Source organism: Filicampus tigris, chromosome 10 (assembly GCF_054856515.1).
Source record: "Filicampus tigris isolate MCC_2025a chromosome 10, RoL_Ftig_1.0, whole genome shotgun sequence".
Classification (NCBI taxonomy): Eukaryota; Metazoa; Chordata; class Actinopteri; order Syngnathiformes; family Syngnathidae; genus Filicampus; species Filicampus tigris.
In genome coordinates, this window is record NC_141226.1 from 21,581,616 (window position 1) to 21,596,180 (window position 14,565).

The 14,565-nt window shown below is 41.6% G+C and overlaps 1 protein-coding gene across 3 annotated transcripts; it reads right to left on the reverse strand.

Moving 5' to 3' along the window:
• Window positions 1-451: 451 nt before the first annotated feature.
• On the reverse strand, window positions 452-14,002 carry nectin4b (nectin cell adhesion molecule 4b). Of its 3 annotated transcripts, none has more exons than XM_086043385.1 (11): window positions 13,600-14,002; window positions 11,891-12,091; window positions 11,100-11,267; window positions 8,201-8,479; window positions 7,168-7,285; window positions 5,469-5,620; window positions 4,300-4,468; window positions 4,142-4,217; window positions 3,511-3,570; window positions 3,216-3,422; window positions 452-2,579 (listed from the first exon to the last, which is right to left on the reverse strand). In XM_086043385.1, exons 1-11 carry the CDS (start codon window positions 13,649-13,651, stop codon window positions 2,286-2,288), a joined length of 1,776 nt encoding a protein of 591 aa, XP_085899511.1. In that variant the 5' UTR covers window positions 13,652-14,002; the 3' UTR covers window positions 452-2,285. The 3 variants fall into 3 exon arrangements, with proteins under 3 accessions (XP_085899511.1, XP_085899509.1, XP_085899510.1); XM_086043383.1 differs by having other exon boundaries at window positions 4,300-4,483; XM_086043384.1 differs by having other exon boundaries at window positions 3,222-3,422; window positions 4,300-4,483; window positions 13,600-14,000.
• Window positions 14,003-14,565: the final 563 nt, after the last annotated feature.

Genomic DNA, 14,565 nt, shown 5'->3' on the forward strand with positions numbered 1-14,565 from the left:
TCCAGTATAATATACGCGGATCAAATTTGGTAGCAATCTGTAAAAGTTTGCCTGTGATCGGCCGAAAAAAATGTCTGCTTAAAACCAAAATTGTAGACTTGCTCATCTTTTTGGACATGGCTTCTTAAAAGTCTTCGGTCGACTGAAAAATGACATTGGCTCAGCTTCAGAAAACAGGTGAGCCATGATTGGTCGTTACCTGAGCGACCGTGATGTCATTTTCACTCGACAAGTGACAAAATGGCCGCCCTCTGAGATGGCTAAAAACGGGTGGATTTTGCTGCTTATCCCATTTCACAAATGCATTATTCATCAGAATGCCATGTTTCAACTAGTGGGCCTGCATAGAAAACATATTCTAAATAATTTTGGGGGTTAACCTCCACTTTAAAACCGAGTGGTTAGCTGAGCAAAGTTTGAAACCAAGTTCCTTAGCATTTCTAAAAAAAAGTTCCATCAAAAGATGTTTTATCTACATACAGAATTTGACAATACAAGAATGATTTTAAATTGATGCTGTGCTTCCATGAATAAACATTCACAAGTAAACGGTTCAAATTGTCATTGAACGCAACAATTAATAGTGTAACACATACTTTCACTTTCACGACTGTCAACACTGCAAGAAATCCGGTTTGGCCCTGTGTGCATTTGTACCCTCCTCCCATCCGCACATAATACATGTAGCTCAAAAACAGTGTTGATCCTGATTGTTTCTGGTGTAAACGGTAAAAGTGGAACTATCCGGGTTCAGCTATTAATAATACAAAAATGGAAGCTTTTGATACATGTCGTGGAAATTCGCCAAACACTTCTAAGTTGAACCACCCTCATTCAATTTTCTCTTCCTGTTGTGTTGAAAGCAATTGTCACTGTACCACAACTATATTGTATATCACACCAAGTTCTAGGAAGCTGTAGTTCTTGGTAGTAGTATCTTCCTCAAAGGGCCTACCCCCATCTTTTTTTTGCGAAACTAAACATGGGCACGAGGTTCTGCAATGCACAAAGATCCTCCAAAAGTTCCTGGTTCTCCCAGTGGCCGGTCCTCTACCATGTCAATTTTCCAAAGGTTCCTGGACCTCTCAAAAGTACGACCACACTTAACAAGGCCCTTGCTCTGTCCTTATAAACGACCCTGGAACGACTGAGTAGCTTGCAGCGGTCCTCCAAAAGTTCATTCCAGGCTAATGTTCCTGCCCTGTTTTGGGGCTGATCAATTACCCTGGAACTAAAATTACACAACAGCTCATAATGGTCCTCCAAAAGCTCAGTGGAAAAGGTGGCTCTTCTGTTACAGGAATTTTCAAAAGGTTCCAAAGACCCCACTCGGCAGGCTCTTTTTTTTTTTTTTTGTCCTCCAATAGTTCCCAGTTCCTGTGGTGCATCTTCTGTAATGGCTCTGATGCAGCAATCCCCCTGGTTCTTGGATCTTTGGAAATATCCCGCCGTCACTGGTTGTGTATAAAATAGGGTACATAATTGTCTTGGCTCGATGGGCCATATTCTCCCGCTCGCGTGCAAGTTATTTTTTGACGTGCTTAGCTTGCGTACTTTGAAGGTAAATGACAGCTGTAAATGACGACATGTGAATGCCATCGAAATCCATGTGGAGAACACACCAAGTCTGTAATTAACTTCCATCGTGGACATATGTGTCTATATGACAGTATGTTCGGCTAACGCTACTTAGAAGGCGCATGTGTGTGGTTTTTTTTGTTTTTTTTTAATCCTGTTGGAACTATTTCCCGAAAAGTCATTTAATCAGAACGCTGTGGTTATGACTACACGTTTGGAAGTCCATAATAGAAAAGCTGGTGCGCAGGCCGTTGTTTATCAGCGGTGCCCGGCAACTAGGTTGCGCCACAGACCACTGGAGAGACAAAAGGTCATTTTACGACCGTCATAGATCAAACACAAACAAATGATTCACAATCGAACTCGCCATGCTGCAGCTGTAGTAATACTGTATTTTGATGTTCTGCCGCTGGTATAATGTGGTAGGGACACATTACGGTTGTTAGGCGGCCAGTGAGCGCACGGGTGAGCGTATATTCCCACCGTCAACACGAGTCAGCTGGCGCCACGCCGTCACCATTTTAACTGAATCAAAATGTGCAATATGACGTTTGACCATCACGGGGCGCTAGACTTGCAACAGCCCCTGGAGTGTGGAGGAGCAAAAGTGCTTCCAACCAGAGTGTGTATATGGTAGGTTTAACTTGACCGCAGAATGGGCGCAGCTCCGCACTTTTTATGACTCGCGCACACGGGAGAGTATGGCCCTAAATGAGCTGACCGTGGGGGTGCAACAAGATGGCGTTGGCGTGGGCCCGTGGCCGGAGGACGCCATTGCTGTAGTAGAAGTGATTGGTGAGCGCTTGGGACAGTTGGTACGATTCGCTGCAGTCCTCCTCGACATCCGGCCTGCCGGCCGGGGGTGCCGGCGGGGCTGGCGGACACCATTTCTCTTCCGGCGGGGGCACGGAGATCTCACAGACGTCCGACGGGTCTCTCGGCCCCACAGTGTCGTCTGACTGAACTTTCGAAGGAAGCCGCGATGATGGAAGACCAGAATCCTGCAAGTATACACACAACATTTAATAGATGGATATATACAGTATTATGAATATTTAAATAGAAAATTCAATACAAAAACAGAAAAAAATCATTTTAAAAAGCATTACCCATTCTAAACATTTTTACATTAATTTTCAATTATTACAAGTTGCAGGACATTGTGGTAGTTTTCTTTTGTATTAATCTAACTAAACTTTAATTCAATGTAAATCAAGTGGCAGTAAGATTGATTTTTTTTTATTTTTATATTAAACTGCACTTTATTCCTATTTAAACCCAGAAGACAGTTTGTTAAATTAAATACAAAAAAATGTATGGAAAAAAACACTTAATATATGTGAATTAAAATTTTTTTTTTTTAATAAAATCAAACTGAACTTCCGTCTTATTTAAATCCAGTAGAAGATTGGTAAAATTCAATACTATACTACATGAATATAAAAAAGGAGAAAAAAGAAAGGAAATAAACATTTAAATATAATCTAAAAATAATATTTGACTTTTTATTTTAATTCTATATCAATCCAATTGATGTTACATATAAAATGAAAATGGTGAAAAACAAAAAATCTAATATTACTAAAAATCTAAAATAAGTTCTATTCAAGTGAGAATGTTTTTCGACAGATGCTGACCAGTACCAGCGACATGTTGCTGCTCTTCAAGTAGGAGTTGGCCCGCCTCCTGGGGTCGTCCCTCTCCAAGTTGGTCACCGCCACCCTGGCGTTGTCACTTTCGTCGTGCCAGACGCCGGGGCGGCCCGACCCCTCCGTTTCCATACTCTCCAGGGGCACCCACCTGCCACCCAGAGTGGACTGGCTCCCTCTGAGGATTGGTCGCTCCTGCGGGGCAGAGGACATAATGGGCAGAGAAATTATTATTATTATTATTAGTCAAAATGGAGGGGGGTGGAAAGTGGGGGAGACTCACCAGAGACACTTGGCTGTTTTTCATGTGACTGTCTGATCTAAGCAAAGCGTAGTCTTCAGACTAGGAAGAAATAATGGCATGGATTAGCAAAACACTTGAAGGAATGATTGAAATACAAATATAAAGATAACTAACTTTTTGAATAATTTAAATTGAAAAATAAAATGTAAATGAAATCTGAGTTTAAAATAACATTTAAATTGAAAAACATTAAAATTCTAACAAAAAATGTAAATACATTAAATATTAGAATTAAAAATACTAAAGAGTAAGGTAAAATGGGGGTGTGAAATTGAAATAAAAAGGTACATATTTTTTTAACATTTTAAACGGAAAGTAACTCAAAGTAAATGCAATAAGAATTAAAAAGATACCTTAAATTGAAAATAAACATTAAAATTGAAATAAAAATAAGAAAGCAGAAAAAATTAAATATAATAATTGACCTAAGAAAAATAAAGCAAACAAGTATTAAAAAAAAAAAAAATCCTTGAGATGAATGATTATCAAACCGCTTGTTCAAGTTATAAGGACGGTATTGACGATTCACGTCGCAGAGTTGAGTATGCGGTGCATGCAGCGGACATATCGCCAGACGCAAATAGCGCCCCCCACATGTGCACGTGAGTACCTGTGCTCGTGGATCCGAGCCGATCGAGTTGAGCCTCCTAAAGGAAGCCTGCCGGGACAAATTGTTGACTTCCTCCCTAGGAAGAAACGACAGCAGCAACAGTTGACGTCAAAAATGCTCGACGCGTTTCTCGACTTTCGACTTCCCGCGCGGCTCACGTTTTGACTCTGAGCTGCCTCTCCAGCTTTTTGTTGCGGCGCCGGTGGTGGCGCACGAGCAGCAGGACCACGACGGCCATGAGCAGGACGGCGGCGGCGGCCGAGGCGCCGATGATGATGATGAGGGTGGACGAGTCGGACGCCCACATCTCCTTACGCTGAGATTTCTCTGCAAGGAAAGACGCTAACACACATGGTGACTCGTTCATGTGGGAACGACGCACGCTTCCGTGGTGGGCACTCCATTAGGTACACCCGCACGCTCTCGTGATCACTGTAACTATTCCTATTTTTAATTTTGATCCTACTAAAGATGTCCTCATATTTTCGTAAGGACTCAGGATTCATTTTAAAGTCAGACAAATTTTGTTAAACTATCTTAATATAATAAGTCTTCAAATCATCCATTTTAATAAATAAAATGTTAATTATTTTTATATAATTACTATTAAATCATCACTAGGTAAAAAAACAATTCAATAAATCTAACAAAATACAATTACATTTGTACAAAAAAATTTACTTTGACATATTTTAAGTAGTACATTTCATAAACCCAATGACTATATAGTTAAGTAATGTGATAAAATCAAATCAAAAATACAATTCATAAAATTAAAATTCTCCAGACAAAATCAAAGTCGTATTCAAAATACATTTGAAATTCATATTTTAAAAATTAATAATGTATAAAGAATTTTTACATTTATTTTACAAACCCAATCACTATGTAATACGTCATGGAATAAAATGGAAGAAAAAAAAAAAGCAATCACAAAGTAATAAGTAATTTTCTAAAAGAAAAAAAAAAAGCAAATTAATACATTTAAATAAAAATGTAATAAAACCGTTCTTTTAATACTATTTTTCAAAATAATTTGGCATTTAAAGATTGTAAATACAAACAATCGTGTCTCACAATGGCAGAATATCTGACAACAGATATTGTTTACTGCTACACAGTAAACACATTCACAGGCATATAATTGTACAAATATGAAAAAAATAAAACATTTAGGCAACCTTTCTGAAACAGAGCTTCAACAACAGCAGACAAGCCAAAGCCTAATGCTGTTGAGTATAGTTACAGTAATTCTCTGAACTGCTTATCCTCATTAAGTTAGAACATTTAAAAAAAATAAATAAATAAATAAAGCAAAAACACCCACCAGTCACAGTCATGGAGAAGTCGGCCTTGGCCACGCCCACGCCATTGCTGACGGCGCACTGGTACAGGCCACTGTCATCCAGACGGAGGCCTCGGCCAAACGTCACACGCGCTCCCGACGCCGTGACTCCGTCCGGCAGGGCCCCGCCCCTCCTGCGCACGCCGTACATGAGGCCACAATGCAAGTCAGTCGCCATGCTTTACTCTTATTTCATTTGTCGAAGCTTTCCGTTTAAGTGTCGCCATCCTGGGTGGTCGCAACAGTCACGTTATTCCTTCGTCTATTCTGCTTCTCCTCATTGCTGTCACTCAAACTATGGTCGTTATTATTCTGCCAATCATTATTTGGTCATTCATTATTACTATGATTTTAGCAACTAAATCCCATTTTTTTCACGGGTTAATATGCGCGTATTGTTTGGTTCGAGTGTAACCGCCAACGTGCAGCAACCTAAACCCTAAAACCTCAGCCGATTCCTTGTAAATGTCTGCTTGGTGCGATGAAAGGAGAGACAAAGGAGAGGCTCGGATCAGGTTGTCCCCAGTTTCAGCGCACGTATCAATTAATAGTCCCCCGCCTTGCCAGCATCCCCACCCAAGCCCAAAATGGAGCCAGCTCACATTTCATGTGGCTGAATCTACCCTAACCTGCTGGAAATAATGACAGACAGGTGGAGGAAAGCCTTTAGTTCATATCACTATATTCACATATAGCTACATGGATCATTTTGCTTCACACAATGCTGCTCAACACTCGTGCTGCTTTTGTTAACATGCAGCATAGTCTTCTGTTTATGTATTATTTAATCATGTTTACTTTATTGACGCATTTCCCTACTCGCTATTCACACTAAAGTATGCCTATAATATCTATAGGGTGGGCCATCATTTTCCATACAAAGGGTTTAGATATCGATGACACTTAAAGCGGAAGTCAACCAAAACATATCTTTTTGCCATGTTCTAACAAGGCAACATGATGAATAAGGAAATATGAGTTAAGCAACAAAATCCACCTATGTTTAGCTAGCTCAGGGGGCGGCCATTTTGTCCCCTCCGTCGACTGAAAATGACATCACAACTGCCCAGGGCTCAGATAACGACCAATCATGGCTCAGCTTCAGAAAACAGGTGAGCCGTGATTGGGCCTTAGCTGAACCCTGAGCAACTGTGATGTCATTTTCAGTCGACCGAAGTGACAAAATGGCCGCCTCCGGAGATGGCTAAAAAAAAAAAAAAGTGTGGATTTTGCTGCTTAAAGCATACTTCATATTTATCATATTGCCATGTTTCAACTAGTGGGCCTGCATAAAACATATTCTTGAAAAAATATGTTTGCGTTTAGGTCCGCTTTAAGGGTGTCTGAAAGGGAAAAAAAAAAAAAAAAAAAAAAGAGAGAAAAAAAACCATACATTCTCCTATGTATGGAAACTTGTGGCCCGCCCTGTATTATTTAAGTACAGCGTGACACCAGTGTGTGTCTAATGTGTGTTTTAGCATGTTGACAGTGCTCGTTAAAGAGCTAAGCAAAGATTAAGCGCTTAGCGATTGTCTCCTGCTTGTGTGAGAAAGAAAAAAAAAAAAAAAGTCTCGTTTGTCTTTTCCTAACTGCCGTTGCGTGTTATCCGAGGATTATGACATTCGTATTAAGTCTGTGTTACTACGTTGTGTGTGTGTGTGTGTGTGCGCGCATGTCCCACCATGTCCAAGTGATGTTTTGGGGCACGGGGAAGCCGGTGGCATGACAGGTGAGCGCCGCCTGGTCCAGACCTGCAAACCAGTTGTCCGTCGTGGCGGAGATGGTGGCGTCCGGGGGATCTGACGTAGACACGCACACAAAAACAATAAAAGCCAGCACAAATAAATGTGGCAACACACTGTCCTGTTGAATGTAGACTTTCAGTGACAATTGGACACAATGGACAATTAGTGAACCCCCCCCCCCCCCCCCCATTTATTGCGAGGAATATGCTCCAGACTAAACCGTAATCGGTGAAAATCTGCACTATAAAGCAACCGTGTAATTTTTTTAATACACATCTTAAACTTATTTGAATACAAAAAAAGAGCAATGTGCAAGCGGCAAAAGTATAGAAAATCCTGTGCGTATTGAAGTGTGCCTTTAAAAAGGTGAAAATGAGCAAAACCGTTGGACAAAAATGGGGATGAGCCGCAAAAAGGATATTGTCTGCGAATTCCGCCTAGCAACAAGTGATCATGCAAGCCTGCTAGACCAGTCAGAGCTTACTGCGCCTACTAATTGGTTTACTAATTTGAACTATTCATAATTAATCTTAGTAATAAATGTTACACTCGTTATTGTGCTCTGTGAGGAACATTAATGCTTTAGACGGCATCGGAAATAAAGAGCAAAGGATTTTAACCGAGAATTCTACCGAGCAACAAGCGATCAGACAACAAATGAGCCATTTTGTAACCAACCAGCAAGCTGATGAAAGAAAATCATGTGTGAAAATATTTTTCCCCAACATTTTTCCACTTGCTTGCTGCGACTTTTCTCAACGTTCAAGAAACCGACGTCCTGCTGTGCACGCATTCACACGGATTGCTCCCATGCTGACCAAAGCCACCAGGGGGCGTATTTACTTGGGATCGCTATGATGCTCATTCGCTTCCAGAGACATATTTATGTCTTTTCACAGTCCTGACATTCAATCCCAGGAATTTATTTACTATTTATTTACAGTGACTAAGCACCCCCGATGTACTTACAGTGCACCACCAGCTGGTTGGTGATCCTCCGCGGGTTCTCCAGGCCCGGGTGGCGCACCAGGCAGTCCAGTCGTTTGCCATTCATGCTGCGCAGCGGGTGCAGCGAGTAGTAGCTGGAGACCGAGCCCCCCTCCTTGGTGCGGTTCTGCGTCTGACCCGGCACGGGGGTGTCCCAAGAGAGGGTGGGCAGCGGGCGGCCCACGGCGCGACACGTAGCGGCCACACGGAACGACTGGCCCTCCACCAGCACCACCGGCTCCAGCGAGGCGATGGGAAGCACTGCATTGGACGCAAACGGACGTCAGATTGCGTGTGGCTTTCGCGAATGGCTACGTTTGGTTATGTATTAAGGGTACAGGAGGAAATGTGAATATTTCATTTCTACTACTAATTTACAAAAAATTAAAACAAAAACTGAAAAAAAATGAAAGACTAAATGTCACATTTTAAGCACAAAACGACGCAAAGAAAAAGGAATCAAAATTTTTTTTTTACTAAAAACCACAAATAAAATGTAACATTTTAAAAATAGAAATTTACCAAAATAAAAGAAATGTTTTAATAAATGTATATGTGTATATTAGTTAATTATACAATTGAATATATAAATTGTGTAAAAAAAAAAAAAAAAAACATTTTGCATAGCATTTTAGCACCACCAATTTAGCCCTTTTTCCAAGATAGAAATTTCTGACATAATTCATTGAATTTTGATATAAATAGTAGTACATGCAACTATTTGGAGACGTGCGTGTTGATGGGTCCCTTGTTGAGTTTAATACAGGCAATAGTTAGGCTGCTATTGCAACATCATGTTTATGCTGTAATGGAACTACAACTAATTGTGCCTGGCTAAGTGGCTAATTACTACGGCTTAGTCAATGTTTTGCCGTGTTTGTGTTGCTTTGTTTCCTCTGTCAAGGCCGTAACAACAACAACATGAACAACAAATCCACCTTTCTTTGAGTATCACTCAAGTCTTCCTTGGGTTTCTCTAACAACAACAACAACAACAACAACAACAAAAAATAGCATGTTAAACATACCTGATGGATGCACAATGACAGGAATGTGGACAGACATTTTGGGGGGTAGGTGAACAAGACCCCCGAACCCCCACAAAAAAAATCCGAAATGATTTATAAAGTTATAAAAAAAAGGAGGATATATTTAACTCAGTCAATAATCAAATGATTTACAGAGGAGGTGAAAGGAAGCTACAGTGGTTAGAAAAAGTCGACACATGCCTGTTTGAATGGCATTTTTGTGATATTAAAAAAATAAACTAAAAAAAAAAAAAGGCTACCAAGATTCTTCCACAACAACTCAATTGGGCGGCGGAGAAATGAAAAATCATCCTGCTACCATTTCAAGTGCCTCTGGTGAACCCTCGATAAATTCCGATGTTTAAGTAGGCTTTTCCTGACACGCAAGACGACAACTGGCCAGGGAAGCCGCATCGAAGCTGGCAGCAACATTGAAAGGCCTCGCAAAAAAAATCTGGCAGAGCACTCGTGACGACAACCTGCGGTCTTCTCCGTATGGCTCCGTATGAACGTTTCGGCCACAGTTCTAAAAGGCAGGTTGGGGCGCAAACACAACACCCCTCATCGCCAAAAGAGCAGCACATCTCCAGTGAAACAATGTGCTCACTGTCATCATGCGTTGGGGCTGTTTTTCCATCAACTGAAACTTGGTCAATTCCAAATAGAGCAGTCATTGTTAGTAAGGGTGCTTTTCAAATGAAAAGGTTAGCGTTTTCACTAACACTGAAACGCCCAAGTTTTGTGTGTTTACGAGACATTGAGCCAGTAGCCACGGAATGTTTTCCGCGGTGTTATGTTTAGTCGCGTGGTTCATTTTGGACAGCTACTGTGAATGGAAGGGGGAGGAGGAGTCAGGGGCAAGGCTCCGAAGAAAACAAACAAATGCTGCAAAGCGCTTTTGGGATGCATTGGCAGGTGAAATATTGACCAATGAAGACTAAAAACGCAAACTTTTCTCATCCAGAGCAAACAGGGCAGGTGCCGGTGGGCTACCGTCTATGCGCGCACGTGCCTGCACGACGACAAGAAGAAGGTCACGCAGTCAATTTGCATCATTTTGACAAACACATTTTTGCGTTCTTACTCTCCAGTACCGGTTCGACATGATGGTGATTCACACACTAACCACAAAAGCGCTCTGCCTTATACAGGAAGTTAGCAAGAACAACAAACCCAGCCCTGCGTGCCTTGTACGGAGAGAAAATTGCGCAAAAGACAGCGGAAGCCGAATCAACAGAAACGCAACGCAAAATGTGGCACCACCGGCTACCGTTGATTGACGGCAAGGACGAGGTCCCTGGGTAAAAAAAAAAAAAAAAAAAAAAAAAAAAAAATCCATCGCAGGTACTGATAAATGCTGTACATAAAACTGATTTTTTTTTTTCAAGAATATGTTCCCGGCAGGCCCACTAGTTGAAACACAGCAATATTAGTTAAGCAGCAAAATCCACCCGTTTTTAGCCATCTCAAGGGGGCGGCCATTTTGTCACTTCTGTCAACTGAAAATGACTTCACAACTGCTCAGGTAACGACCAATCACGGCTCAGCTTCAGTAAACAGGTGAGCTGTGATTGGTCGTTACCTGAGCAGTTGTGATGTCGTTTTCAGTCCACATAAGTGACAAAATGGCCGCCCGCCCGAGATGGCTAAAAACGAGTGGATAGTCACTTATTCCACAAACGCAATATTTATCATAATGCCTTGTTTCAACTAGTGGCCCTGCAGAGAACATATTCTTGAAAAAAATATGTTTGGCTTGACTTTCCTCTTTAAATTACCTCCATTGCTTCCACATGTGACACCGTACGTTATGGATGGAGCAAAAAATTTAAAATAAATAAATAAAAACGTACCCCACACAGTGAGCTTGATCCGCCTCTCGAAGTTTCCGTTGGGGAACGTGGAGATGTGGCAGGCGTACGTGCCATCGTCAGACTCCTCCGTGTTGGGGATGAGCAGTGCCGAGTTGGCGGTGGGGTTGTTGCTCTCGAACCTCATGCGACCCGTGTAGCGTCCGAATTCTGACGGGTGGAAGGAAAAATTTTTTTTAATTATGATAAATAAAAATGTCCCACAATACATCAGGGTTTTGTGATTTAAAAAGACAGTTTCCTATAGCATCATGAAATTTAATAGTAATGTCAAGGTGCCCCATCCATGTAAAGGTTACATGTTGGGGTATCGCCTAGTTTTGTTTTTTTTTGTGGGGGGGTAATTCAGCCAAGACAGTTTCAGTGAGCAACATGAAATTTGGTGGGCATCATGGCTAAACCCACCAAAAAGTCTCAAGACACCATGCCTGAATTCACACAGGAGGTCGGCCATTTGGGTTTGAAGCAGTTTACATTTAGGCCTGGATTTTTTTTTTTTTTTTTAATCCCCCAAAGACAGTTTCACTCAGAAGCATGAATTTAAACATCAGTATCTATCATTAGTAGACCCACAAAAAAGTCTCCATGAAGCATCCCTGAAAGGACACAGGGAGCCTGCCATTTCATCGGCTTGGTGAAAATTTACATTTGGTAGCATTGAGTATCCGCCATTGCGTGTTGACAGAGCATGGCAGCAAAGTTTTGATGACTGACGAGAAAACAGTAAAAACTCCAAAACGACTGAGTCATAACACTGGAACAGTTTTGCCTACCCGTGTGTCCGTCTGAGAAATGGGCTGTGAGGATTTGGTCTTTGGTGCCGTCGCGCAGCTCCTTGTACCAGGTCACCTGCACCACCCTCTCGCCCACCAAGCCCTGGTAGCGACACGGCAGCCGGGTGGCGCTCTCGGCCAGCGAGCGCTGCGACGTGACAGCCTGGAGGGGCTCGATGAAGACGCTCCGGGCGGACACCACTGGTGCAGAAATTCAAAGTATAAATAAACAATGGGCACTGGTACCCCACGGCCCCACGGTTTAAAAAAAAAAAAAAAAAAGCAGAGAACGGAGTAGTTTCATTTTATTTGAATCGCTTCTTCGTCGCGCTTATCTTCTCTTGTTGCTGTTGAAATGTACACGTGATCAGATAACGATTTGTGGTGAAGCAGGATGTGGCTCACTGCCCAAGGTTCTTCCCACACGCTCATTTCCGAGTTTTCAGAATTGTTAGCCGCTATGAGGCGGCAGCCCAACTAGAAAGACAAGTATTAGTGTCTCCCATAGTTTATGACAGTGATTTAGATTTTAAAAGAATGTTTTTTCGGGGGGGGAGGCGGATTTTCTTGATGCACTGATAACGATGCATTGGGGTGCCCACGTTACATTCTGCTGAGTCTGTCTTATCAGGTGTGGAGGAAAAGAAAAGGTAAAGCAGCAGAACAGAATGCGGCCGTGTGGCATTCTTTGACTTCTTGCCCAACTCGGGTCACCATGGTCGTTACCTCCGACAAGGAGTTAAAACGCGTTGGCGCTGGCGTGGATTTTTTATTTTTTTATTTACATCCTTCTTTCGCTTTAGCTTATTGTGAAGTGGCATAATTGATCAATCAACACTGTTGTGGAAACAGGAGTTCAGAACATATAAGAGCGAATGAAGCATCCCAATAACCATAGTCAAACACCACCCTTAATAAAGGACTTTATTTCTAAATTGAATTATCCATCCATCCATCTATCCATCTATCCATCCATCTATCCATCCATTTGCTACTTTAGGTCAAGTTAAATCCTAAATCTGATTTAGATTGCACATTTGGCAGGAATGTAAACAACAAATTCTGTCAATCAAACCTCACGAGTTTCAATTTTGGGCGTTTCTCCTTTTTTTTAAATGCAGATCATTATGTAAATGGCCATTAATAATGCCAAATTCTTCCAAAATAATTATGTTCGCGAGGCAAAAGTTTGTGATGAGAACTGGTAAAGCCTGTGTGGCAACAAAGCTGTGCTGCGTTCAAGCGAGCTCGCATTTGTCCGACTTCTCATATAATCGTTTTTTTCCCACGCGGAGCTACTGTGTGGCCCTTATCAGCGTTGTAATCATTAATCAGCATACTCCATTAATCAGTAACCACTTTGGTTAAAAAAGGGGGGATAAAATAAAGTCACATTTCAAAGTACAAATGTTTGACTTGCCCGTGTTTGTGTCCCACGCCTCATTGTGTCACAGTCAGACCAAATGTTTGCACTGGCGAACCGATTCATCAATAATCCTATCGACACCTGCCACATTTGTCTCACCAGTTCACATGCACCGTCGGTTATTTTTTTGTTTAATTGACAAGACATTTATCCTTAATAGCGCCATTCCCAAAAAAATGTTAGAAGAATAAACGTAGCGTTAATCGCTTTAATAGGAATACATAGAAGATTTCGAAAGTCCTACTCGACTGTCAGGTGCCTGAAGGCATAATATACTACTCACCAAAGAGGAAGAGCAGCAGCGGCGAAACGTTCAAATTTCGCCGAGTTTCCATCCTGCTTCCACGAATGAAGCCGCTTTTATCCCAGCGTCCTAAAAAATAGCTCCCGTAACTGGTAAATAATCATAATATGACATATTTGTTTAGTGGACGTGCGTGCAGGTGAGTCGAGTCTCCACGCGAATTAAAAAAAAAGAATAAAATAAAATAAAAAATCTTAAATATTACTTTTAGTAGAACTCCCGCCCTTTGGCACTTGTTAAACAAGCAAAAATTCAAGCAAATTATCAATTTTCAACAAAGGCACAAAATAAGGCATGTTGAAACACAAAAGGCTCGCCAAAGTCTGTCGCTCGGTCAACTGCACCTGCAGCTGGTGAGTGGCGATTGGGCCGCGCCCACTTCCAACCTGAGTTGACGGTGCGTTCGCGTGCCGGTGCGAAAGTAGGATACTATATATTCCAAAATTGCGTTTACTGCCAATCGGAATAAACAGATCAACCGATTACTCTTCTCTGCTGTCTCCAGCACCGCACACAACAACACTGCTACTACATTATTCTTATTTTTACCCTTTTCACTAGGTGCCTGTGCTTCCAACAGTCCAGCCAACACTTTTACATCTATTACAATTGATATGCTAAAGGAGAAATACCATTAACTGCTGATCACTGTGCCATTATTATTGCTAATACAATTAATACAGCACACACAGCTTCATTTTTGGCACTATACAGACAAAATTGAATTGAAATGCAAGAAAAAGCTCAAGCATACTTCATACACAGTAGATGCATTTAGGCAGTTTGTCACTAATTTGAAGGTTAATTTGAAGTTTACACACTCTGCACCGCTAGGCATTAAAACGAAAGAGCCAAAGATGCATGCAGTACATGTGTGTTTGTGTGTGCACGTGTGTAGGGCGAGTCAGCTCAAATCAATCTAGAAAAGCAACAACAACAGGGCGG